Source organism: Pantherophis guttatus, chromosome 2 (assembly GCF_059756535.1).
Source record: "Pantherophis guttatus breed Tessera chromosome 2, ASM5975653v1, whole genome shotgun sequence".
NCBI classification, from domain to species: domain Eukaryota; kingdom Metazoa; phylum Chordata; class Lepidosauria; order Squamata; family Colubridae; genus Pantherophis; species Pantherophis guttatus.
In genome coordinates this window covers 164,417,348-164,441,250 of record NC_142064.1, presented here as the reverse complement: position 1 = coordinate 164,441,250, position 23,903 = coordinate 164,417,348, and the positions used below count along the sequence as shown (strand labels likewise).

At 38.9% G+C, this 23,903-nt stretch overlaps 2 protein-coding genes across 2 annotated transcripts in view; both read left to right on the top strand.

The window, feature by feature from the left end:
• ST6GALNAC1 (ST6 N-acetylgalactosaminide alpha-2,6-sialyltransferase 1) overlaps window positions 1-10,359 on the top strand; it is a 31,923-nt gene extending 21,564 nt beyond the window's left edge. The window contains exons 7-9 of the mRNA XM_034408564.3: window positions 2,133-2,219; window positions 7,687-7,786; window positions 9,572-10,359. Coding sequence (XP_034264455.2) covers window positions 2,133-2,219; window positions 7,687-7,786; window positions 9,572-9,742 — 358 coding nt within the window. The 3' untranslated portion in view covers window positions 9,743-10,359. The remainder of the gene's footprint in view (window positions 1-2,132; window positions 2,220-7,686; window positions 7,787-9,571) is intronic.
• Window positions 10,360-19,929: 9,570 nt separating this feature from the next.
• Window positions 19,930-23,903, top strand: part of ST6GALNAC2 (ST6 N-acetylgalactosaminide alpha-2,6-sialyltransferase 2) — a 48,924-nt gene continuing 44,950 nt past the window's right edge. Inside the window, exon 1 of the mRNA XM_034408565.3 lies at window positions 19,930-20,750. Within this exon, the coding sequence (XP_034264456.2) occupies window positions 20,629-20,750 (122 nt within the window). The 5' untranslated portion in view covers window positions 19,930-20,628. The remainder of the gene's footprint in view (window positions 20,751-23,903) is intronic.

Genomic DNA, 23,903 nt, shown 5'->3' with positions numbered 1-23,903 from the left:
GTAGAAAAAATGCTTTTAAAAGTTAAAAAAAAAAAAAGTTGGCCTCGCCCACCCAGTCACATTATCTCCCCACCAAGCCACGCCCACAAAATAAACCACACCCACAGAACCAGTAGTAAAAAATTTTACTGGAGTGAAGTGTGTTGTTTTGAAACCCACTGTCCAATTTCTCGCCCTCTAGTGCCCTTTCCCTCCCTCACTGGGAATTTACATGGCACTTTGAACAACAACTTTAAGACAGTGGTCTTAAAGTTCCCCTACTGGTTCTGTGGGCATGGCTTGTTGGGGAGAGGTCATGTGACTGGGTCGGCATGGCCAACTCGTCATCACTCACATCGAGGGGCTCCTCACCGGTCCCTCCCTTCCTAGCCACTTGTCTGAGATTGAGGAATGGATGACAGAGAGGAAAATCCCCTTCACCATTTTCCTACCTTTCACGAAAACAGGTCCATTCCAGCTGCTTCCCCCCCCCGGTTCCGCTCCCTCCTGGGGACTATCTTAAAAGGGACAGGCTGCAGCAGTTCCGTTCTGAATGGAGAGAGAAAAGTTAGCATTCTCTCTGCTGCATTTAACATTGAATTCTGTGGCAGAGAGAATGCTAACTTTTCTCCCTCCATTCAGAATGGAGCTGCTGCTCCCTTTATGGTTCCCTCCCGGCCCTCTCCCTCCTGGGGACTACCTTAAAGGGACAGGCTGCAGCAGCTCCGTTCTGAATGGAGGAAGAAAAGTTAGCATTCTCTATGCTGCATTTAATATTGAATTCTGTGGAATATCGAGTGGCCGGAAGAGGTGAGCAGCGACCGGCCAGGCGTGGGTGGGGCCAAGGAGGGCTAATTACTACCGGTTCGGTGAATTGATGCCTATAATCCCTAGTGGTTCGCCCAAACCGGTCGGAACCAGTAGGATTTCACCCCTGCTTTAAGAGCATTCTGATGTTGGTGGCCTAGCTGACTTTCACCATTGCAGTGGCCCTCCCCATTTCTTGCTAAAGACTCATGTTGTGAAATGCCTGGAAATGAATACTTGCAGAGTTAAGGAAGATAAAAGACTGGGATTGCTCCTGTTATTCAATTGTCCATTTCTATTTTGCTGAACGGCCCACTTCCTTTGCCTACAATTTTCAGTTCCCCCACAATTCTGTCAAAAATCAAGTAACATCAAATAACATTCACCATCACAGTAACATTTTAATAATTCCAAAAAGGAGGGGGGGGAAAGCACACAAACACATAAATAAAGGTTGTTGAACAGGTTGACATATTTCTTGTGCACTCCTGCAATGTTCCTTTCATGATTGACTAAGATGGAGGACCAAAGAAGAGAAGGACGAGCAAAGTAACTTTTTGTATCATTGCCCACTTCACAAAGGCCTTCATTGTAGAAGATGCTACAGCAACAGAAAGTCTCAGAAAAGAAAGGTCATTCACAAGGTCAATATTCCCTGAGTTGAAAAAAGAGAAGATTTTAGTGAAGTTTTGTTATTTCTGGCAACCAAAGAAGGAATGACTTTTCCCAATGATAGAGCAAGGTCTTATCATTTGGAGCCCTGAAGGCTGCCAATGTTTCCTAGGAATACAGAATGTTTACACGAATGGTTTTGTTCCATTTTCTGATGGAAAACGTTACTTTCCTTGACCTAATCTCAGCCTACCTCAGGAATGGGATGGCAATATAGAGTAAACTCTGAGGGAAAGAAAAATCCTCCAAAAAGGATAAATGAACATCTCAGAGCCATGCAGATGAACCCACAGTTAGGCTGGGTAGAGTCCTAAGCAAATCAGAGGGAAGCCTGACATATGTTTTATATCACACACATTTTGCCATATGCCTCTGGCCCCTTTTTAAACAATCACATTCCTTAAAATGTTTGCCACCTTCTTTCTTTTCAAAAATAAGACTGTTTTTTTCTCATTTTTCCTTTTAATAATAGCTGTTATTTTATGTCGATGTGACTTTAATCGAATAATACAGTACAAAAATATACACACACTTTGTTTTCCCCATTCTGATCTTAGATACAGTGCGAAAAGATAAGACCTTGCATCATCACTCTAATTTATAGAAAAGCTGGCCAAACCAGCTTTGACTTGAACTGTACATAGTTTGCCTAAAGATATATTTTGTTTTTATAGACCAAGGCCCCGGGATAAATTTGACAATTTCAATTTGGATCAATACTTTGTGATTCATCCAGACTTTCTCAGATACACTAAAAACAGGTAAGACATAAGTGAAGTGAATTTCAAACCTCAAGTACAGTTTCAAGATTTTAAATAAGCAGCATTGGCAGTATGGATAGATGTACAAAACAATGTCTTGTTTCAAATTTGCAACAAAGTACAAAACATTCCATCAGAATTATTACAAGCTGGCTGTATGCTATTGGAATGAAACATAAAACAGGTTGAACATTCAATATCTGGTCAAAAAATATCCCAAAATATTTTGTGTTCTGACTATATAGGAAACAATGAGAACTTGAAGCCAGCTGCTACTGCCTTCTTTTCATTCTAGGATTATAAGAATTAGATGGTGTTGGTAGCATTTTATTGATTTATTTAAACTACAGGTAGTCCTCAACTTACGACCAGAATTGAGCCCCAAATTTTTGTTGCTAAGTGAAACATTCGTTAAGTGAATTTTGCCTTGTTTTATTACCTTTTCTGGCACAGTTGTTAAGTGGATCACTGCAGTTGTTAAATTAATAACACGGTTATGAAATTAATCTGGTTTTCCCATTGATTTTGTTTGTCAGAAGCTCACAAAAGATAATCATATGACCCCAGGACACTGCAACAGTCATAAATGTGAGTCAGTTGCAAAGTGTCAGAATTTTGATCACATGACCATGGGGATGCTACAGTGGTCACAAGTGAAAAACGTTCACAAATCACTTTTTTCAGTGCCATTGTAACTTCAAACAGTCACTAAGTCAACAGTTGTAAATCAGGACTACCTGTATTTATATGGTTACCTGCTTGCTAAATGACTCTGGGTGGCTAACAAGGATCACAAATATCTAGGACAAGGAAAATGATAAAATATAAAATATAATGTGAAACACACTATACCATCAACCAGATACGTAATATATGTTGCACAGCAGGCTCCTCTAACTTCCTGGTCCAGTGCCTGTGTGGGAAGAACTACTCTGTCATTAGGACGACAAACCAGATTGGGGAAGGCTGTTCCACAGGGCAGATGCTGCAACACAGAATGCCACAAAGCTCAAATGGAAGAAAGTATAGAAACAAGTTTTGAAAGCATCTGAAAGTTATATTTAGATTAGCATCTGTTATCAGCTCTTTTTCCATTCCCCTACCTCAGTGATGGTGAACCTTTTAGACACTGAGTGCCCAAACTGCACATGCGCGCATGCCCAAACTGAAAGGTGCATGTGCGCGGACATCAGTAGTGGGTTTCAATTTAGTTTGCTACTGGTTTTCTCATGCACGCTTGCGTGCATACGCAATGCTTCTGCGCATGTGCAGAAGTGTCCGGGCAGGTGAGTGGAGCCTCCCGCCATTGCCGCCGCTACCGCTTCACCAATCTGGGGCGAACCGGTAGCAACTCACCACTGGTGTGTGATGCGCGCATGTGCAATCAAGACCAGCTGGCTGGCAGGAGGCGGGGCATCCCAACAGCAGCAATGCGGCAAGAGGTAAAATCTTTTTCTTTCGTGAGCTTTTGTTTCGTTGTTTGCAGGGAAAAAGCAGCTCACGAAAGAAACGCCACGGAGATCTGACCTGGGGTGACGGTGCACGTGCCACCTCTGGCACACATGCCATAGATTTGCCATCATGGCCCTTCCTCATTCTCAACAGAAAGGACAGATAATGTTTCTTTAAGTTAACCTTCAGGTTCACTTACCCAACACATTAGGAGACAAAGAAAGCAACTAAATTCTCTAGCATTTCTTTCAGTCTTTAGTGATTAATTTGTTTTCTTAACATTTGTTTATGTTTTTGTTTACATTTCCTTAGCTAATTTTCAGAAGGCACAGTTTTTTTATTTTATTTTTCAGCCTGTTTGCCAGGTGCAACCCTAACAAAAGCAACATTATCATTCTGGGATGAACCAGCAGGTTGTTGATTCTTCCTAACTGAAAGAATAATTCATTAATGTTATGATCAGATATGAAAGAGCATGCACAGGACAAAGTTCAGCATGCCAATCCTGTATTATTAATCTTTGTATTTGAATCTCAGGAGCAGTAAATTAAGAACTCTTGTGGAGATGACACAAACCTCTGAATCTTCCCTTTGCATTATTTCCTGGGGGGGGAGGGAATCTCTGTTCTCATAGGATGCAATGCATCCACCCACCCACATGAACTCCAGCTTTCCCAGAACAAAGTTTCTTTAAAAACCAACTAACCACACTAACCTGGAAGGCAAGCAGGCAACTCTGGGCAGCCATTTTCTTCTGCTATGTATTTACCTGCATTTTTTCCCTTTCCCTCTTGATGTTCCACTCTCACATTGCTCCATCCACTCTCTGACAACGGTAGCAGGAACATGAGTAGTTCAAGCTTCTGAACTAGTCAGTATGAAACTTTGAAGGAAGAAGGCCAAACACAAACCACAAAACAGCAGCTCCATCCCAGTATTTGTAAGGTGACCAGACGTCCCGCTTTTGGCGGGACAGTCCCGCTTTTGAGCAATTTGTCCCGCGTCCCGCGGCGTTTTAAAAAAGTCCCAATTTTTCATTCTGCCTCCTGAGTCCCGGCTGCCTCCTGAATCCCCGCTGATGGCTAGAGGGAAAAAAAACTCTTTAAACTCTTGCCGCGGGGCTTCAAAGGGCCGACCTACAGCTGATCAGTGTTAAAAAAAAATGAATAGACCCATGCCTGCAAAAATAGAAAAAACAGCCCCTGTTAACAGCTTCCGCTAGGTTAATTAGCTGCAAAAAGCTGCAAAAAGTTCCTGGAGCAGATTTTTTTCCCCCTAGCTATACTGAAAACAAAGGCGAAAGCGAAACTAAACCTGCAACGTGACAAAATGAGGCAGAGAGAGATTTCTTTCTTTTTCTTTTTCTTTTTCCTCACCAAAAAAGGTAGGTACAAAACTGCAAACAATGGGAAATTTTGGGCAAAAGAGGAGAGTTCAAGATTTTAAAACACAAAAGAAAAAAAGCTCTATTTAACTAGGGAATTGTAATAATTGAGATACTATTAATAATTGTATATTGTGTTGAAAGCAGAAATGGTTAAGTTGTGGTTTGGAGGAATATATGGGGGAAATTATTTGGTTTATTATTATTGGTAAATATAATTAATTGATTTGTAAGAAATTGGATTGCATGGAAATAATTGGAATATTCATGTTCATATTGATTAATATACAAAAAAGATAGTTATATAACTAATTGATTTATATTAAAATGTTGAATTTGTATTAAACAACTGTATTACATAATTACATAATTAACCAATGTGAGGATGGATATAAAAATAGATGACAATGGGAAGGGGTATAATATAGAATAGAAGGGAAAAATTGAATTTGATTAAGATTAGAGATGAGGATGAAGGGTAATATTGTTTTTTTAAAAAAAAATAGATGAGGAATAAATATGGCAAAAAGGAAATATAGAAATTGTAAATTTAATTGAAATGACTAAACGCTGTTTAAATTTGTGAACCAGCCAAATATTCTGTTCAAAGAAAATACATTGTATGTTTGTATGTGTGTTTCTAATTATTGCCATTTATTCATATTTGTTCTCTTTTATTCTTTAAAGTTTAACAATTCATTCTTAATCTTAATATCTTTATATTTGCTTGGGGTTGGCTTTCTTCCCTTTCATCTTTTTTATTGTACAGCAATCTTTCTCCTCAAACCTACCACCACTCTCTTTTCTTTCCTTCTTACTTTCTCTTCCCCCCACCCTCTTTTTCTCCTCCCTACTTCCTCTTCCTTTCTCCTTCTCCTCCTCTCTTCCTCCCTCTCTTACCCTCACTCCTACTCTAATTTCCATTCCTTCATCCCTCTCTATTGCTGTATCCTTTAATGCATATGGACTACTCAGAGGGCTGAAAAAGTTATTTTTGACTGGTCCTCACACTTTTGACCAGTCCTTGAACTTATGACTGTCCTCACATTTTACATTTTTGCCCTATCTTGTCATCATGGTGAAGAGAAGCAGTTGTGAAATGAGTGACATGGTTGTTAAGAATGCTGCATGGGCATAAATATGAGGATGGTCATAAGTGTGAGGACCAGTCAAAAGTGCGAGGACCTGTCAGAAATGACTTTTTTCAGCCCTCTGGTTAGTCCTTTTGTGCATATGGACTACTCAGAGGGCTGAACAAGTTATTTTTGACTGGTCCTCACACTTTTGACCAGTCCTCGAACTTACGACTGTCCTCACATTTTACATTTTTGCCCTATCTTGTCACCATGATGAAGAGAAGCAGTTGTGAAATGAGTGACATGGTTGTTAAGAATACTGCACGGGCATAAATATGAGGATGGTCATAAGTGTGAGGACCAGTCAAAAGTGCGAGGACCTGTCAGAAATGACTTTTTTCAGCCCTCTGGTTAGTCCTTTTGTGCATATGGACTACTCAGAGGGCTGAAAAAGTTATTTTTGACTGGTCCTCACACTTTTGACCAGTCCTCGAACTTACGACTGTCCTCACATTTTACATTTTTGCCCTATCTTGTCACCATGGTGAAGAGAAGCAGTTGTGAAATGAGTGACATGGTTGTTAAGAATACTGCACGGGCATAAATGTGAGGATGGTCATAAGTGTGAGGACCAGTCAAAAGTGTGAGGACCTGTCAGAAATGACTTTTCAGCCCTCTTGAGTAGTCCCTATACACACAGCCATGGCCACCCGGTCACATGACCAGCTAGCCACGCCCACCCAGTCACATGGCCTCCAAGCCACGCCCACACAATAAGTCACGCCCACAATGGTGTCCTTCTTACCAATGTTAAAATCTGTTCACCTTACCCTATACACATAGCCATGGCCACCCGGTCACATGACCAGCTAGCCACGCCCACCCAGTCACATGACCAGCTAGCCACGCCCACCCAGTCACACGACCAGATATCCACGCCCACAAAATAAGCCACGCCCACAATGTCCCTCTTTACCAATGTTAAAATCTGGTCACCTTAAGTATTTGGAGCAGTCAGAACCCTCAAAACTAGGCCACTGCTGAAATTTTCTTTCTCACTTGGAATAAAATAATGGGAGTTTTATTTCATATGCAGAATAAAATTTCTGAAAAGCACCTGCACTCAGAACATTGAAACGGATCTTTTGTGCTTGGCATGTTCCAAGGTTGGAACTTTTTACCATCCCCAGCTGCCAGATTCAGTTCGGGATGGGATTCCTGGAGTTTGAGTAATCAGGCTGGAATTAAGCAAGATTTGTCTAGAATGTAGCTGTGAAAAACTAGTGTGTCTCCTGAAACTATTCCTCCTTCACAGTCTTAAAGGTAGAGGACCCCTGATCAGATTGAACCCAAGACAATTTTAAAAACAAACACCATTCATTGTGAGCATATGTCTATGATCACTTTTAAGAATGCCTTATAAATGCCTTGCAACCTGCTTGTTGAGAGCTGAACAGCAGCTCATTCTCTGAGAAGGCCTCAAGGAGAGGACCTGCTCAGCTTTCATTGTCTCCCAGTGCTACCTTTTTAAATCTCCTTTTGTAACTCACCCCAGGTTTTTGAAATCCAAAACTCTAGAAAAGCCCTACTGGCGGATTTATAGACCTACAACAGGAGCCTTCCTTCTTTTGACTGCACTCCATCTCTGCGATCAGGTAAGGGTTCAAAGATGCTGCATAGAATTTAAAGGTGAGCCACAAAGTTAACAGAGACATTTGTCTCTTGCACCATCCTTTAGGAAAAACGTATTTAGCAATCAGTGGATCTGCTGCTATTTCAACATTTGGGCTTTTTTCTCTCTACTTCACTAGAGAAATGCCTCAGGGCAGGGATATATGCTTTTAGCCCTTGTCCCCCTGCATGACCATTTCTGTGCTGCTGTTCCTTTAATCATATTCTTTCAACCCTTCCTTTTTTTATTTAAAACAACAGAAACCTCAAATTAAAACCCTTTCTGCCTGAGTGAGTTATCCTGGCACTGATTTACTTCATGAACGTCACATCTGCATGCCAGCCACATAATGCAGTTCAAATGCTTAACTTGTGGTTAAACCTTTTCTATTGCATGTCTTTCTTATTGATCGGTAAAAAAATGTTTGAAGGGACTCTGAAAGTCCCGACATCCCCAAGGCTTCCTAAAGAGTAGATTTCAATGAGATAAGCTCATGTCTTTCCTCAACTTCCTCTACAGCTTTCCGAATTCTTGGATTCCTTTGACATCTCCACAGTTAATTCACCATATCCATAGAGGGGCAAAGTCATTTCCCACTCTTCCAAAAGGCTTTGAATTAATCTTGCTTTCTTCCTCTTTCCCTTTCTCTTTCAAATTTCAACTGTTAAGCACCCTTCCCAAGGTTATGTGCTACCCTTCTCCCTCATCTTCCAAAGCCACAATCCTCAGTTGCAGAAGAATGCTGTACTAGCACAGATTTTTCTCCTCATTTGCTTTGCATAGCTAGTTTGAAGTTGCCCGTTTCCCCATCACTCTTGGAAATGTTCTCAGAGGAAGGACAAGGTGTGGATTACCATAGTTTTTGGAGTATAAGATGCACTCCCCCCCCCAAAAGAGGGTGGAAATGTTGGTGTGTCTTATACACCGAATACAGCCATTTTTTGCCTCCCGAAGCCCTGCCCCGTGTGTCCTGTTTTTGTGAAAAACAGGTCCGTTTTTTGCAAAAACAGGGCATGCAGAGGGTTTGGGAGGCCTGCAGAGTGTTCCTGGGGGCCGGGGAGGGCAAAAACCTTTTTTCTTGCTTACCCCTTCGAAATCTTGGTGCGTCTTATATACCTGTGCATCTTATAGTCCGAAAAATATGGCAGTTAATCTTTGAGCAACCACGATCTAAGCTTTACAGGCATTTACTTACTTGAGTGTTAATCAAATTTAAGAATATGTAAGTCAACATCTTAATGGTCACAGCTTTTTGGGCCCAGCTCCTAGTTCTTGTTATTTAAGGAATGCACGTTTTATCTAGATAACAAACATTCATACTTATATGTATGTCTTCATCCATTTGAATTGCCTTTAAACAGCAAGTAGTTCTCCATTTTCTCAAATCAAAGCTCTATAGTCTGTGGATAATGTGTGCCATACTTGGTTAGGTCTGTTGTCTCTTTACTATCTCCTGCAATTTATTCATTGCATTATAAAAGCTGCTTTTAAGATTGGGGAGTCAGTGCTCTGGAGAGGATTGATCCTCCCCCCCCCTCCATAAGAGTAGCGTTTAATGTAGTTTTGCCTTTTCTCCTCCATCTTTCCCTGGGGGAAAGAGCAAATTGCCACTATCCCAGCCTTCCAACAAGCTTCCCATGGAACTATGTCAATAAATCCAATCAGCTCATGTATTTATTTATTAAATATTTCTCATGTATCTAACTAGGCTTTTTTTTTCCCCAAACCAACCACATTTATTTCCCTTGATAATCCTTTGCTTTCCCAGGTAAGCGCTTATGGGTACATCACCGAAGGCTACCAAAAGTATTCAGATCACTATTATGATAAAGAACGGAAGCGTTTAATCTTTTATACCAACCATGACTTCGATCTGGAACGGAAGGTATGGAAACGACTTCATGACGCAAATATTATGAAGCTCTATCAACGAACCTGATGGAAGCAGATTATGAACTCCTGACTGGAGTTGGTTATTTTGCTATAGTGCAGAAACTCTTAAAACAGAGGTGTTATTTGAACATGCTGTTATTAAGATGCACTAGTATTTTTTTTTCTGAATGGTTCCATAACACTTAAGGTATTTCCAAAAATATACATGCCATGAACCATTATTATCCATCTAGGACAAAAAGATTATGCAATTTAAGAGCATAATTTAATGTAGGAATAATTAAATCCTGAGTATTTGATTACACTTAGGAGAGAGGTAGTGTCACAGGCAATTTATGATGTCTGACCACTTTTTTCCAAATGTTCAAAGAGATTCTTGATACTTGAGATTAGAACGAATAAACTTGAATCCAAATAACTACTAAATGGGAGCAAAGGGATACAGATAACTCAGGTGCTACCTAGCAGCCCTCCCTATAATTGGAGCCCTGATACTTGTCCTACCTGAAATACTAGTTTTGAATCCTATCTGCATAAATGTGAACATTTTTTTCTTCTTCACCGGTAGAGAAACAAGAACCATGATTGCTTAGTTTTAATGTGATGCCATTACCTTTTAATATGAAAATGGATTTGGTTTAACAGTAAAAAATGTTTTTCATATGTAGATTGTGAGGAGTGTTCTTTCTTTGCTCTAGAATCAAGTTAGAAAAAATGGTGAAGCTGATATTTTATTTTATTTATTTATTTATTTATTTATATAAATCAAACTTATCAATTGCTCATCTCCCTCACAGATGGGTTCTCATATTTTGCACCTAAAAGGGTCTCATCAGTGGTGGGATTCAAATAATTTAATAACCAGTTCTCTGCCCTAATGACCAGCTGGAAAGGCGTGGCTCGGTGGCCATGTGACCATGTGGGCATGGCCAACTCACGTTTTAATGCCTCAACTGTTACAATGTAGTAAGGGTTAGCCAGAGAGGCAGTTTCTGTAAGCAGGGCAATAAAGATTAGGCTAGAAACAACACCAGAATGTTTCCTTCCTGCCTTCATTACAGGAGTAGCCCTATAAAGTGGAAAAAAACAAAATAAGATTTCTTCCAATAACCGGTTCTTTGAACTGCTTAGAAAGTTAACAACTGGTTCTCCCAAATAGGTGCGAACTGGCTGAATCCCATTACTAAGTCTCATTGAGTCCCTGGAGTTTTAAGAGACCATGAAAAATTACCTTATGACTCCCTGCAAAGCTGCTGGCTAACGGAGTAGGCACAACTAAGCAAGATGACCTAAATTAAGGGACCCTCCTATGTTGGAAAGGAGTAAAATTTATTTCTCTCTTCTTGCTACTGGGAAATTAATGTAACTTTCTAGATTTGCTTAACTTTTTGATTTCCAGCGGAGAACTGCAAATAACAACAGGAATGCCTTTCTTCCTGATATTTGGGGGTGTGAAGTGGGAATTTGCAAAACCATTTGTTACATTTGCCATCTCTCTAATAAAGACTGTTCTCTAGAGAGAGGTTTCCCCATCCTTCACATTTGCTTGCTTGCTCTCAAGAGTAGAGCCTCAAGCTTTTGAGTTCTCAGTAGGGTAGCAAGGAGTTATTGTTCGCCTTCCCACTCTGGAATCCAAATCATGCCACATTGCTCCAGGTTGCTAAGTGACAACTCTGTCCTGGTATTCTTCAAGCCTGAATAGGACCTTTACAATTCCCAATAAGTTTTGTTTTTCAAATGTTTTTCTCTGTAGAGGCCCCTTTCTCCCTTGTATTTTTCTGTTGCAGAGAGGGCATTAATCTTAGTCTCCTTCACAACATGGAAGATGGCGGAAAAGTCCTTTAGAAAATAATTTACAAACCTTGGAATAAATAAGGATATAGAAACATGAAGAAAGTTTATTTGAATGGCCCAGACCATCTCTATATTATTTCATACAAGATCACATAAATGGTTTGAGATCAATAATACTTCTAATGGAATGGAATAGAAATCATGATTTCATAGGATCCAGAAACAGTTAAAATATCACATAAATTTCATCTTTATAGTAAAATTGGAAATTGGATCAACTCTGAAAATTTTATATCAGAAACAGTCTGATGATATTAGGGTGGGTTGGATTCTATTTTATAATTAGAGAGGTACTGAATTTACCAATAACCCAAACATGTAATTGCACGTCATAGTAACAAATGGGTACAGTTGGTGCAGAGATTTTCAATCAGGATTTTTTACACTTCCTATTGGTTGTTCATCTGCTGCAGTCTAGTGTAAGAGATCCCTGTTTCAGGTATCTGGGATATACTGCATATGCTTACTGGCCTTCAATTATGCACAGATAGAAATAAGTGCAGCACAAATCACTTGCTATTGAAGATACATTATTAAATTTCAGTCCTTCCAGGTTCCCATGCTCAAGAAACAAGCAGTGGAGATTCTAAAAATGCTATTTTGTTGTTGTAGGGTATAATCACCGAATCTTGAAGTCTGACAGAGTTTCTCTCTGCCCCATGAAACAGAATCAAAGTGGGGTTATTTTGAATTTCTATCTCATGCATTTTCTTGCGATTAAACTTCTGTTTCTTCTCCATTTATGTTTCATTGCTCTCTTCCCCCTTTCCAAGGCCAGATCCCCATTTTTTTTACAATCAGCAAAAATATATATTCTATTCATATTCTAGGCTAATCTATATAGCTATTACCCAGTTATAGGTAATCTAGCACATAACAAAGAACATTTGTCTACCTGGAGCTTTACTCAGAGCAGAGAGCATGGAAGCTAAGGAGAACTGTTCTCCAGTCTGAAAAGTTTTCTTATATCTGACATGTTTTCCTCTTAAGGATTCTATATCCTAAATTTCACTTTTTGTCAGCATGTTTCAGGAAGCATACACCCATTAAAATTCAAACATGGACAATAGAACAAACCATAGTGAAACCCAACATGCCTTGGCATGATGCATGAAACTAGCTACTGTCCAGGGAGATGATGAATTCTCATCAGAGTTTCAAGCAAAGGCTGACTCACTAAGATTCTATAGCAGCAGACTGCCTGCACTACTGTATGTTTGATATAGATGATCTTTGATGACCTTTCTGATTCTGGATATTTTACTAGAGCTTATTATGAAAATGCAGGAAAAACGGGTTTTATAAATAGCAACGAGTACATGACTAAATTGGACAGAAAGGCAGGGAAGGAAGACAAAGAGAAAATAATAAATCTGATTCTAAAGAAATTTCTTTAGAAACTGGACAGCAGAGCTAAACTCAACAAAGAAATCAATAAGGTTGTTATAATTTGTTTGTATTGTTTATAGTCAAGGCTCTTAATGCTGCTGCACCAGCACCGGGAGCATCACAGATTCCCTACACTTGAAAGGTGGAGAAAACTGGAAAATAGGGCATGATTTTCTGAAATACTCAAATAGGTATTTTTGAATTTGAACATCGAAGGTACAAATAAACATTACTCGGTGGCCAGTTCCCCATCTGACCCTCACATGCCTATTATTTGCCATTTCCACAAGTCTCTTGCTAGTAGTTTAAAACTACTGAACGTAGTTTGGATTTCCTTTGGAATTCATAAAATGGATCAAGATATATGTGTCGGCCACATCTAAAATGAAGGTTAGTGGTATGTTTTCTCCTACTTTTTCACTATTCAGAGGAACTAGTCACTTTTATGAATTCCAAAGGAAACCCAAACTATTGTTTATATATTTTGTCAAAGGTTTTTTCGGCAACTAATGATAAAATTACAAATTGTTCTATTCAAATCTCTTATGTCTATAATTAACCTCATGTTGTCTGCTGCTTGCTGAGTTTTTATAAACCCTGCTTGATCATTCCTAATAACAAACAATATCACTTGTTATATTTGCTAACACTGCTATTAATATTTTTGAATCAATATTAATCAATGAGATTGGATGATAATTAGCACTTGGAGTGTAATCTTTACCTGAGTGTGATCTTTGGTATAACTGTAATATAAGCCTGGTTATATGCTGCTGATAAAATTCCCTTATCAAATATCTCATAATACAATTAACTAAGTTTTGGCACCAAAAGATCTATAAATGTTTTATACCACTGAATAGGGAATGCATCCAATCCTGGTGTTTTACCACTTGCCATGATTAAAATTATTTGTTTACTCTTTACCTTAGTCAGAGGAGCAAATAAAAGTTGTTTTTGTGCAGAATTAAGTGAGGTAAATTAACTTATTTAAAAAAGTTAATATTTTCAATATATTCAATATATTCTCTGGTTTGCTATATAATTCTAAATAGAATTTTAAAAATTGTCAATTTATATCCACTGAAGTTTTATATATTTTCATCTCCAATAAGTGGAATCAGTACACTATTTTTTATTTATTTTTGGTTTAAGTAATTAGCCATAATCTTACTCTTCTCCCAATATCTTTGTCATAAACATATCGGCATAAATTCTGTCTTTGTGATATTATAGTATATTTTGCAATATCCTATACTTATTAGGTTTTGGGGGGGAAATGTGGATTATATAAATATGGTTGTGTAACAAGAGCTAAAACTTTCAGAGGATAACGTTCTTCTGAAATTATATATCTAGTACTTGGAATTTGACAACCAGACAATATACATGGATTCTATGTGCCCTTACTATGGCCAAGACTGATATTGCAGCATTGGAAAGATAAATGTATTGCTCCATTCATTCAATGGAGTGAAGATATGATTCCACTTGCCACCTATGAGCAGATTGCCTATAGACATAGGCTTTGTATGGAAAAGTAAAATGAAATATGGGACATATTTATACAAAATACAGATAGGTTATAAAAAGAGTTATACAGGTGTACTATAAATATATATATATACATGATTAATATTTGCATTGGATAAGTATATATAGCATTGTAAATGTTTACTGTTATATCATACTATTTTCTTGTAATTTTTCACTTTTTTGTTAAAGCACCTTCTGTTTCTTTTTGTCAGTGTATGTATCACAGTTATCTTCATGTTCTTTTTTTTCTTACTTTAAAAGCAATAAATAAATAAAATATATCTGAAACTTACATGTTTTATATTTATTTTTATTAAACTCACTGAGTTTGCCATTTTAATCATAGCAAATCTGAAGATATTATTTTATTTTATTATTATTTGGAGGATTTATATTGCCACTCAATTCAGACGACAGAATTCTGGATTCTTCTTTACAAAATTCTTTTGATTAATTTCTCCTATATAATTTGGTGTTGTCAGTATTCCTGGCTATCTGTCATCCCTAACAAAATTAGTTCCAATGCTGATTTCATGCCACTGTTTGCATTTCTTTGTGAGGGCCTATCTTCTGTTCCAGTTCATGAACAAGTCACTAGTCCATATGAGGGCTTCTCCATTCTTCCCAAGGCTTTTTCAGGGTGACTTTCAATGTAGAATTTCACCAAAAGGTTATTGAAAATGGAAGTAATCATCTGCAAGTATAGTTGTGCACACATGTTGGTTCAGTCTCTCACAAGAACTTTAAATGGTGACTGACTGAGGCAGAGGTTTCCTTTACAGTAGTAGTATGAATTTTATTTTGGTAAGACTGATCATGGCTCTGAGGGATTCTTTTCTCTTTAATAATGTTTTGACCAATTTATAGTAATTTATGTACTATTTAATAATTTATGAGCTAATTAGCCTTTAAAACTTTTCTAAAAATTCTGCTGTAACCAATCAAATGAGGGACAGATTTGCAAAACATAAAAATAAAAATCAGGTGGGACGTTTAACTAAACTCTTGGATAGTTTCTGAACTAGAAATCTTAGGTCAGTTACGTTTCGCTGGAATGGAGATTTTTACCTGACAAACGATGATACGGATGAAGAAAAGGTTTTTATTTATTTGGGAAAGAGATATGGCCACTCATCTTAAGCAAATAATTCTGGATGGATAACAATACAAGCTAATATAAAGCAATAAAAATACAATTTAAAACCACCATAATGCATAGAAAATATACCAGATTATTAGAGGAGCTCACTGAAATGATTTTTTCACCCTATGTCAGCTACTAAAATAAACAGCCCTAGGACAAAATATTAACTTTGGTAGAGATTTATAGAATTATCTCTTGAGACACAAAGAAATTATTTATTCAATCTTAATTGTCGCTCTACAGGGAACTGTTTCACTATCTGGATCTTACACTGGTTTCCCTTACTGTGGTAAGCAATTACACTGTTTATAAAGTTTGGTTTTCTTGTATTGTGTAAACTCAGCTATTATTTATATCCTACTTTTGTTTTATATAACTGAAGGCTGAAAGCCCAGCTTCAATTTTGCCCATAGCAGTGAGGTGGGTGGGGATGAGAGTGGTCCAAAGTCGTCCAGCTGACTTTTATGCCTAAGAGAGGACTTGAACTCACAATCTTCTGGTTTCTAATCTCGGCCTGAACTACTGCACCAAATAAATGTGACAAATTCTTTTCACATTTCATCGTTATGCAAGACTAACCATGGCTTATTCGATAAACATAACTGAACAACATCTGAATTTACTGAGAAAATCAGGAATGGAACAGAACTCAAATCAAATGGAACTAAATTCAGCCAGGTAGCAGACTTCTTGCTAATGTTGACATTTTGATCAATTAGGCTGTGTAAGCTTTGCAAAGAGAGGTCTAAAAGGCTTATAGATATGAAGGTATAGCTGGGCCCAGAATCTTAAAGAGAGAGATAACATCATCTGGTTAAAAAGGTTTTGAATTTGAATTCTCTCAGCCTAGACTACTTCATAGAGTTGTTACAAGGATAAAATTAAGGGAGAACTACATGAGAACTACTGTCAGGTACAAGCAATCACAACAGTTTCAGTAGGTTTCTTTATTGTTGATTGCCAGTTTATAAAAATCTCACCAGATTGTCCGTCTTCCCTTGGGGAAGCCTGAGATGGACATAAGTTTCCTCCCCTGCATGGCCTCTAAGCTGGAGTATCTTTTAACCCTAGATATCTTTTAATATCTTTTAACATTGGGGCTTCATCTCCTTCAACCAATGGTTCCATCAAAACTACCTTGAAGTTGTTGAAAAAGAGCAGAATATAATATGTCCAGCAAAAGCATGATTTTTTTTAAAAAAGCCAAATGTTATCCAGGCAGCTTTATTTGCTATATTTATACCCAGCTCTGGAAAGTACAGGATATTCCAGAAAATAGAATAATAGCTGACTGCAGAATTATCAAAACTAAACATGGGGGCACCCTATTTCCAGACCTATACTGCCTGCTCAGTGGTGGATTTCAAATTTTTTTACTACCAGTTCTATGAGTGTGGCTTGGTGGGCGTGGCATGGCTTGGTGGGTGTGGCAGGGAAGGATACTGTAAAACCTCCATTCCCACCCCACTCCAGGGAAAGGTTACTGCAAAATCCCAATTTCCTCCCGATCAGCTGGGATTTGGGAGGCAGAGAATAGATGGGGGCGGGGCCAGTCAGAATTTTTACTACCAGTTCTCCAAACTACTCAAAATTTCAGCTACAGCTGCTGAAACCCACCTCTGTGCCTGCCCCATATTGTAAAAAGTTAGCACCCACCCCTTTCCTAGAAAAATGAAATGGTTTGAGAAAATTTTTAAAAAGGCAGAATATTATATTTTCCTGGATGAGAAATTGAGAAACATGCTTTTAGAGGGAGAAAGCAGCCCCCACCTTTCTTAATAGCCCACAGCAGATGTCAGCACTTAAGAGATAGAGATAGGTAGCTCTATTCATAGGCAAAGCAAATACTGCAGGCAAAAATCCATTCAAGACAGGATATTTTAAAATTCCCTGCAGCAAGGTCTGAACAAAGATAGAATTAGCCCTCAGCCACAATAGGAATTGCCCAATGCCCCTTTATTGCATCAGCAGTCCAAACCTCAACCAAAAGTAGCTCAGACAAACACGTAGGATTTGTACTTTGCCTATAGAACCAGCTATGACCCCTACATAACCCCTACATGGCCCCATGGGAGCCTGACAACAGCCAATAGAATACATGTTCTTGCACAGGAACAGGAAGCTCAAGTGCAAAGCCCAAGAGAAGGTATAAAAAAAAACCCTCTCTCAACTCCATGTGGTCACCTGCCCAGAACCCATGTGGTTCTGCTTCATCATTAAACCCTCTTTTCAATCAGCCTCCAGCCTGCATTTTGTCTCCAGTGCCTTTCTTCCAGCTTGGAACTGAACCAGATGGATATTTCTTCCAACAATATGAAAATCCCCCCCATCCCCCCCCCCATTTTACTGTTTCATAGTCCTTTTAATCAATATTTATCTTAATTCTGTATGTTCTAGCTATAACTAGCTCTACAGTTGCTTATTTCTGTCAAATTGAGAAAGACTATTTTGCCATTAACTTCTTGACAAATTTATATTCTGACTCCATGCTTTACTATAGTTGAGAACATCAGCAATTCTTACCATCAAATAGAAGGTGAAGAACTCAGTTTTCCTCAGGATGAATTGAAGGGTGGATTTAATCCTTAGAGCGCTGGAAGCTTCCCTCCCCATAATATATACTAGGAATACTCTACCTGTTTTTATCTGCCTGACCTATCCAATAGGGTTGTGGTGGGAAAAACCTGGAAGAGAGGGTCTTATATATACTACCTTATCATATATATACACATACATACATACATACATGCATGCATACATACACACACACAAACACACACTTTTTATCTTGCCCTAATTTTTGGAAGTGACTTTATTTGAAGGTGCAAACATGGTATTTAGAAGCAAAGAAACAAAACAACCCTATAATGGTATCAGTTCTGTTGTTAGAATCACCCAGAGTTGTTGGGAGTCAGGCGGCACACAAGTTTAATAAATTATTATGATTATTATGTTACTGGAATAGCTCTAAATGCAAGACTGGTAGAACTAAAATAAAAATGCTCATCTGGAGGGCTGTGTCATCAGCAATCTGATCTCTGATTGAGGATAGAACATACCCCTCGGCTCCAGTTTAAGATTCAACCCCTTAGGCAGTATTAAGAACACCTCCATACCATATCCTTGGCACGGGTTTGGAACCAACTCTGTACAATTACACAGCAATTTTCGAAAGGTGGGGGATCTACTGAAGTTTTATTTGAAATAGTTCATTGGTGTTTTTTTTGTAATGTGCTGGCTCTGCTGATCTTCTGTAATGTACAGTATTACCATCTAACGATCTACCAAACACGTGCAGAATCTCACATCTCCAGAAATGTGTTTTGCATATCTCTCCTGTTTTCCTAATTGGTGGGAACTGTTGGCTTCATTCTGTCTCTTGATCCTTGGATTTTAATCATTTATTATTTATTGATTATATTTATACCTGTGATGGAATGTAGTGAAGAGATGGATCCCCAGGAGAGAAGAGGTGCATTCGGAGAAGTAAGAAATACTGTAACTCAGTCCGAATATCATGTATGAGAGTAAGAAGGTAACAGCAGCTCCTCTTTAATAGTTCAGAGTATATTGTAGATTCAGTCTTTAATCTCAGACAATTTTGTCTATAGGTGTCAACAATAAAGCATTCAACTTGGAAGAATTTCATTCTTGCTTTTGTGTCTGACAACATCTCCTTGCAGAGATTCACCTCCTCCGCCTGCTGTTTATAAGATATTCTTCTTCTCTATCAACTCAGAACGACAATAGCTATAGCAATAGAACATGCACCCATTTGCAAAATGGTTACCATGCCTTCATTTCCTTGCAGACGGTTTATAAATGCACAAAGAAACTTTTACACCCAGTTTCCACTCTAATCAATTTGGGGTGGCATTTTTGTTTTTGCAACCAGCCAAATACACCCATGAAATAAAAACAGGGTTGGAAACGAGGACTTGAGCAGGGGATATATATTTCCTTTCCTGGAACTGGGATTTTTCTTGCTCCAAAATAGGTGACAACTCCAACTGGGGCAATTTGAATGATGTTCTTTGCACTCTCCTATTGATCACTTGTGTAGGGTACTGGTTGGTTCATAGGGTGTTTAAGCATGTTGGCAGAAAATCCCTCAATTTCCCTGTTCGACGTTAGGCCTTCCCTATGCGACCGCCGTTCGCTGTTGGTTTCTAATGACTGCTCTTTTGGGCAAGCCAAGCCGGCATTATAGTATCGGATCACTCGCTAAATGACTGCCACTAAGCACACTATCAAAGAAGTTTCTTTCCGCTGTCCTTCCCCCCCCCTCCCCCGCCATCTCACTTTTATGCATTGTAGTAGAGAAGTTGGGTGAATTCACGGCGCAGCTTTTCTTTTCCGGATGTACCCCAGCCTTGCGTTTTGCATCGATCCGTGCAAATTGCAAAGTGTGGGTAAACGGGTGACTCTAGAAAAACCGACCGGTTTATATCTCAGTGAACTATCTTATTGGACTACTTCTTTTCAAGGTCGACGTGAAAGAAGAGAAGGGACGTCGAAGGGAATGATTTAAGGCAGCTCCCAGAAGCGTCGCCCCCCTCCACCATTGCAAACGAGTCCGAACCAGTTACCCTGGCGCGGCATTTCTCTCCCCCCCCCTCCGCCCCCCATTTTCTTGCTCTCTTAGCTAACCGGCTGAAGGTGCGTCAAGCAGCGAGCAACAGATGGAAAAGCAGGGAGAAACCAGGCGAGCCCAAAGTCTTTATTGCGGCGCGGCAAGGCACAACACCCGGGCTCTGGAGGAAGACCTTTCTGCTCTGAGCTCCGTAACTTTTCCAAAGAGCGAGGAGGAGGAGGGAGGAGGAGATAAAGCCTCCGCTGTTTAAAGCTTTGGGAGGGGGGGGGGGAAGAGAGAAGGCGTCGCTGGAGAGTGGAGGTGATTTGATTTCTTCCCTAGTCAGAGTTAGGGTGCTCCAGCCTAGTAAGCTAGTAAGAAGAGTCCCCGCGGCGCTGGCGGCGCGTTTCCCCTCAGCGCGCCCTCCTTTTCCTGAATGGGGTCTCCGCGGAGGAAGAGGCTCTGCCTTTTGTTCCTGGTAGGATTAGGGCTCTCTGTCATTTTCCTCGGACATTACTACACGGCGGATTCGCCCCTCTGCGCCGGGACTGCGGCCAGGTAAGAAGACTTGGGGACAGGCTCGAAAGGGAATCTTTCAAAATCAAAGGCTTGGCGGGGGGGACGGGGACTGACTCTTAACGCTGTTGGTGGCTAGGAATAGGAGACTTGCTCGGAAACCTGGGTAGCCACCCTTGTGCTGGATAAGATGAGTGACGGTGGGGAGACAAAATGTAACTCATTTTTATTTTTTTACCTTTTTTTTTTTTTTGGTGAAAACCAACAAATGCACAAGCGTGCCATTGAAGTACCACTTTGCAACCCTGTGGAAGAACAAAGCGCTCAAAGCAGCCAGAAAGGCGGTGGAGCTACTACTTCACCACGTTCTTCACCAGCCTCCCAAGGAAGGTGTTAAAAAGTTTCAAAGTAGGCAGACCCAAAATTCAGAGGACCCGTTTCGTATTTTTCTTTTAAGCCGAAGGGTTTTGAATATATTGTAACGGTAATCGGCTTTCCCCTAACTCTGCGTCCTGCAGATTTGTGTGGACTACAGCTCCCAGAATGCCCAGCCACCGTGGTTAACAGCCCATGCTGGCTAGCAACTGTAATCCCAACATATCTGGGAGCAGCAGGTAAAGGAAAGCTGTGGTAAGGGTTAGAATTGTATTACCTCATATTTGTGGTCTAGCCTTGAGCAAGTAGTACATTCTATGGTTTCTTTGCTTGTAATCAAGAATCCATGTAGGTAGAGAAGTTGCAAATGAACTTAACACTAAAAAAAACCCTTCACTTCGGTATTGGGAAAAAGATGCAGAAATTTAATAGGATGTGGCTCATGATATTTCAAAAGATATGGTCAAGGAGAAATCACACAGTGTATTATCGATTATTTTAGAAATATACTTTTGGGGGAAGGGTGCCTATTTTATAAACCAAGAAGAGTTTAAACATTTAGTTCAGTGCTTCCCAAACCTAGATAAATTACCCCAAATTGGGTAAAAGAGGTGTGTGCTTTTGGGTAATGACACACAAACCCATTAACCAATCACAACAGGGATATTTAAATGGCCTTAAAGTGTTTTGCCTACATTGGGTAAAAAGGACTTTCTGATAAGGAGTTTTGGGCAATGAAAGAAAATGTTTGGGAAGGTTCCGTTTCCTCTAAGATTATTGCAATGTGTATCCTCTTTATACGTGCCTTCCTAGATTTTGAGCTTTTGGAGTTTTAAAATGAATGAAATAGTTGATCCAGCATATTTGGAGATCATTAAGGGGAAAAAAAAAAAGCCTGAATGGTCTGTGGAGGTTCCTTGTGGACAATATAGTCATGTCAGTTGGGTTTTTTAAACTTTGTAAATGACAGTGGCCATTTCTTTACCTATTCTCCATATCACACACACTCAATTTTTTTTTTGCGAAATTAAGAAATAATTAAAATGTTATATCCACATAAAGATGTATGAACTAATACTTCCTTCTTTCCTGCCAAGATAGCATTTGGGAGCAGTGTCCACTCTGTTTCTTACGACATTTTAAAGAAGGATATAATTCTGAAGTGTTATTTTTAAAAATGAAAAGTTCTTGCTTGCTCTGATAGGCACTATATACATAAATGAATAAAACCACAAGTAAACCTTCATTGAGCCTTTTATTTCCTAGATCTCAGAAAAACTTTCTGCACTTGTTTGGTGGCTCCTGAAAATACATTCAGAGAGGAAAGAATGTTCCCATTCTGACAAAATATGCTTATAGCATAACCTATCTCAGATCCATCCTGGCTGTACTCCAATTGTGCCAATTGCTCATATTGGTTTCAACCTATCTAATGGAAGGAAATAACTACAAAAACCACAATAGCACAAAACAATCTAATCCTAGAAAAACTTGCAAAACAGTATCTCTGAGTGGATTCTGAACGAAAAATGCATGAGCTGTATGAGAGAAAATCAGTTAGTGTAATTTTATGTAGGCCTAAAGATAGCTGGGAAACATCTACCTTTGAGAGCAATTGAACTTTCAGACTTTGTCATGCTTATTATGTACAGTCTCCCATTGGAGACTATACATGATAAGTCCCCCATTTTATAACCCTTGTCATAAAATACAGGATAACAGTTTGGAGGGACCTTGCAGATTTTCTAGTCCAACCGCCCTGTCAAGCAGGAGATCCTATACTGTTCCAGAGAAATGGCTGCCCAGTTTCTTTTTAAAAATCTCTAATGATGGAGCACCCAGAACTTTTGGAGGCAAGCAGTCCCACTCAGGAAATTAATCCTTAGTTCTAGGTTGCATCTGTCCTTGATAAATGTCCACCATAAAGTCTTTTGTCTTAAAGACCACTGTTGTCTCCTTACTTGAATGGACTTATCCTTGTGGTTCAGAAGAAATTGAAATCATTCATGTAATGTTGTAACTTTTATAGGTATTTAAGGAACCAATTTATTTTACCTATCTTGCAACAACATCCCAGATAGACAGATCTTTGGCACACACCAGTTCTATGTTCTGATTCTAATGATAGCATCTGTAATTGTGGTCAAATTTTCTGTGGAAGCAATCAAGAAGTCATCAAATAATGTGACCCTGGTTATCATAAATGTAACTTTTTATATTGTATATGCTAATGGGTATGGATTGCTGATTCTAATAAGAATGTAAAATGAAGTGCACTTTTGCAGGACTTCAAAAGAATTTTGGAGATTTACTGGCTGTTCAATTACATCTAGGAAAGATGTGTGTATTCTATAAAAACTCAAAGTCATACTAGGAAACATTATTCCATTAATACTTTGATAATGATTGTATACAGAATCTGTAGTATCAAAAAATACTTTATAATCTTGTCTGAATGGATCAGACATGAATGACTATACTATATAAACTCTGTGAAACTGAAGAGAATGAAGAAATTGTTTCTTTATCTAGATCATCATAGTTTGATAGAACCGAAAGGAATTCATGATTCTTTTTTCAATGTAAAATGAAAGTTATAGTTTAAAAGGTCATACAAGTTCATAATATATTGGAAGCTATGGTTCACTCTTCTACCATTCCATTTTTAAAAACTGTTCTTAACTTTTAATAGTAAACAAGCTATTGGGGGGGTATGGGAATTCAAGGCTGTATTACATAATCTCCTTATCAAAAAGTTACAAAGAAGCCTCATCGCATGTCTCAGAACAGTGGTAAAGTCAGACACAGTATTTATGAGCA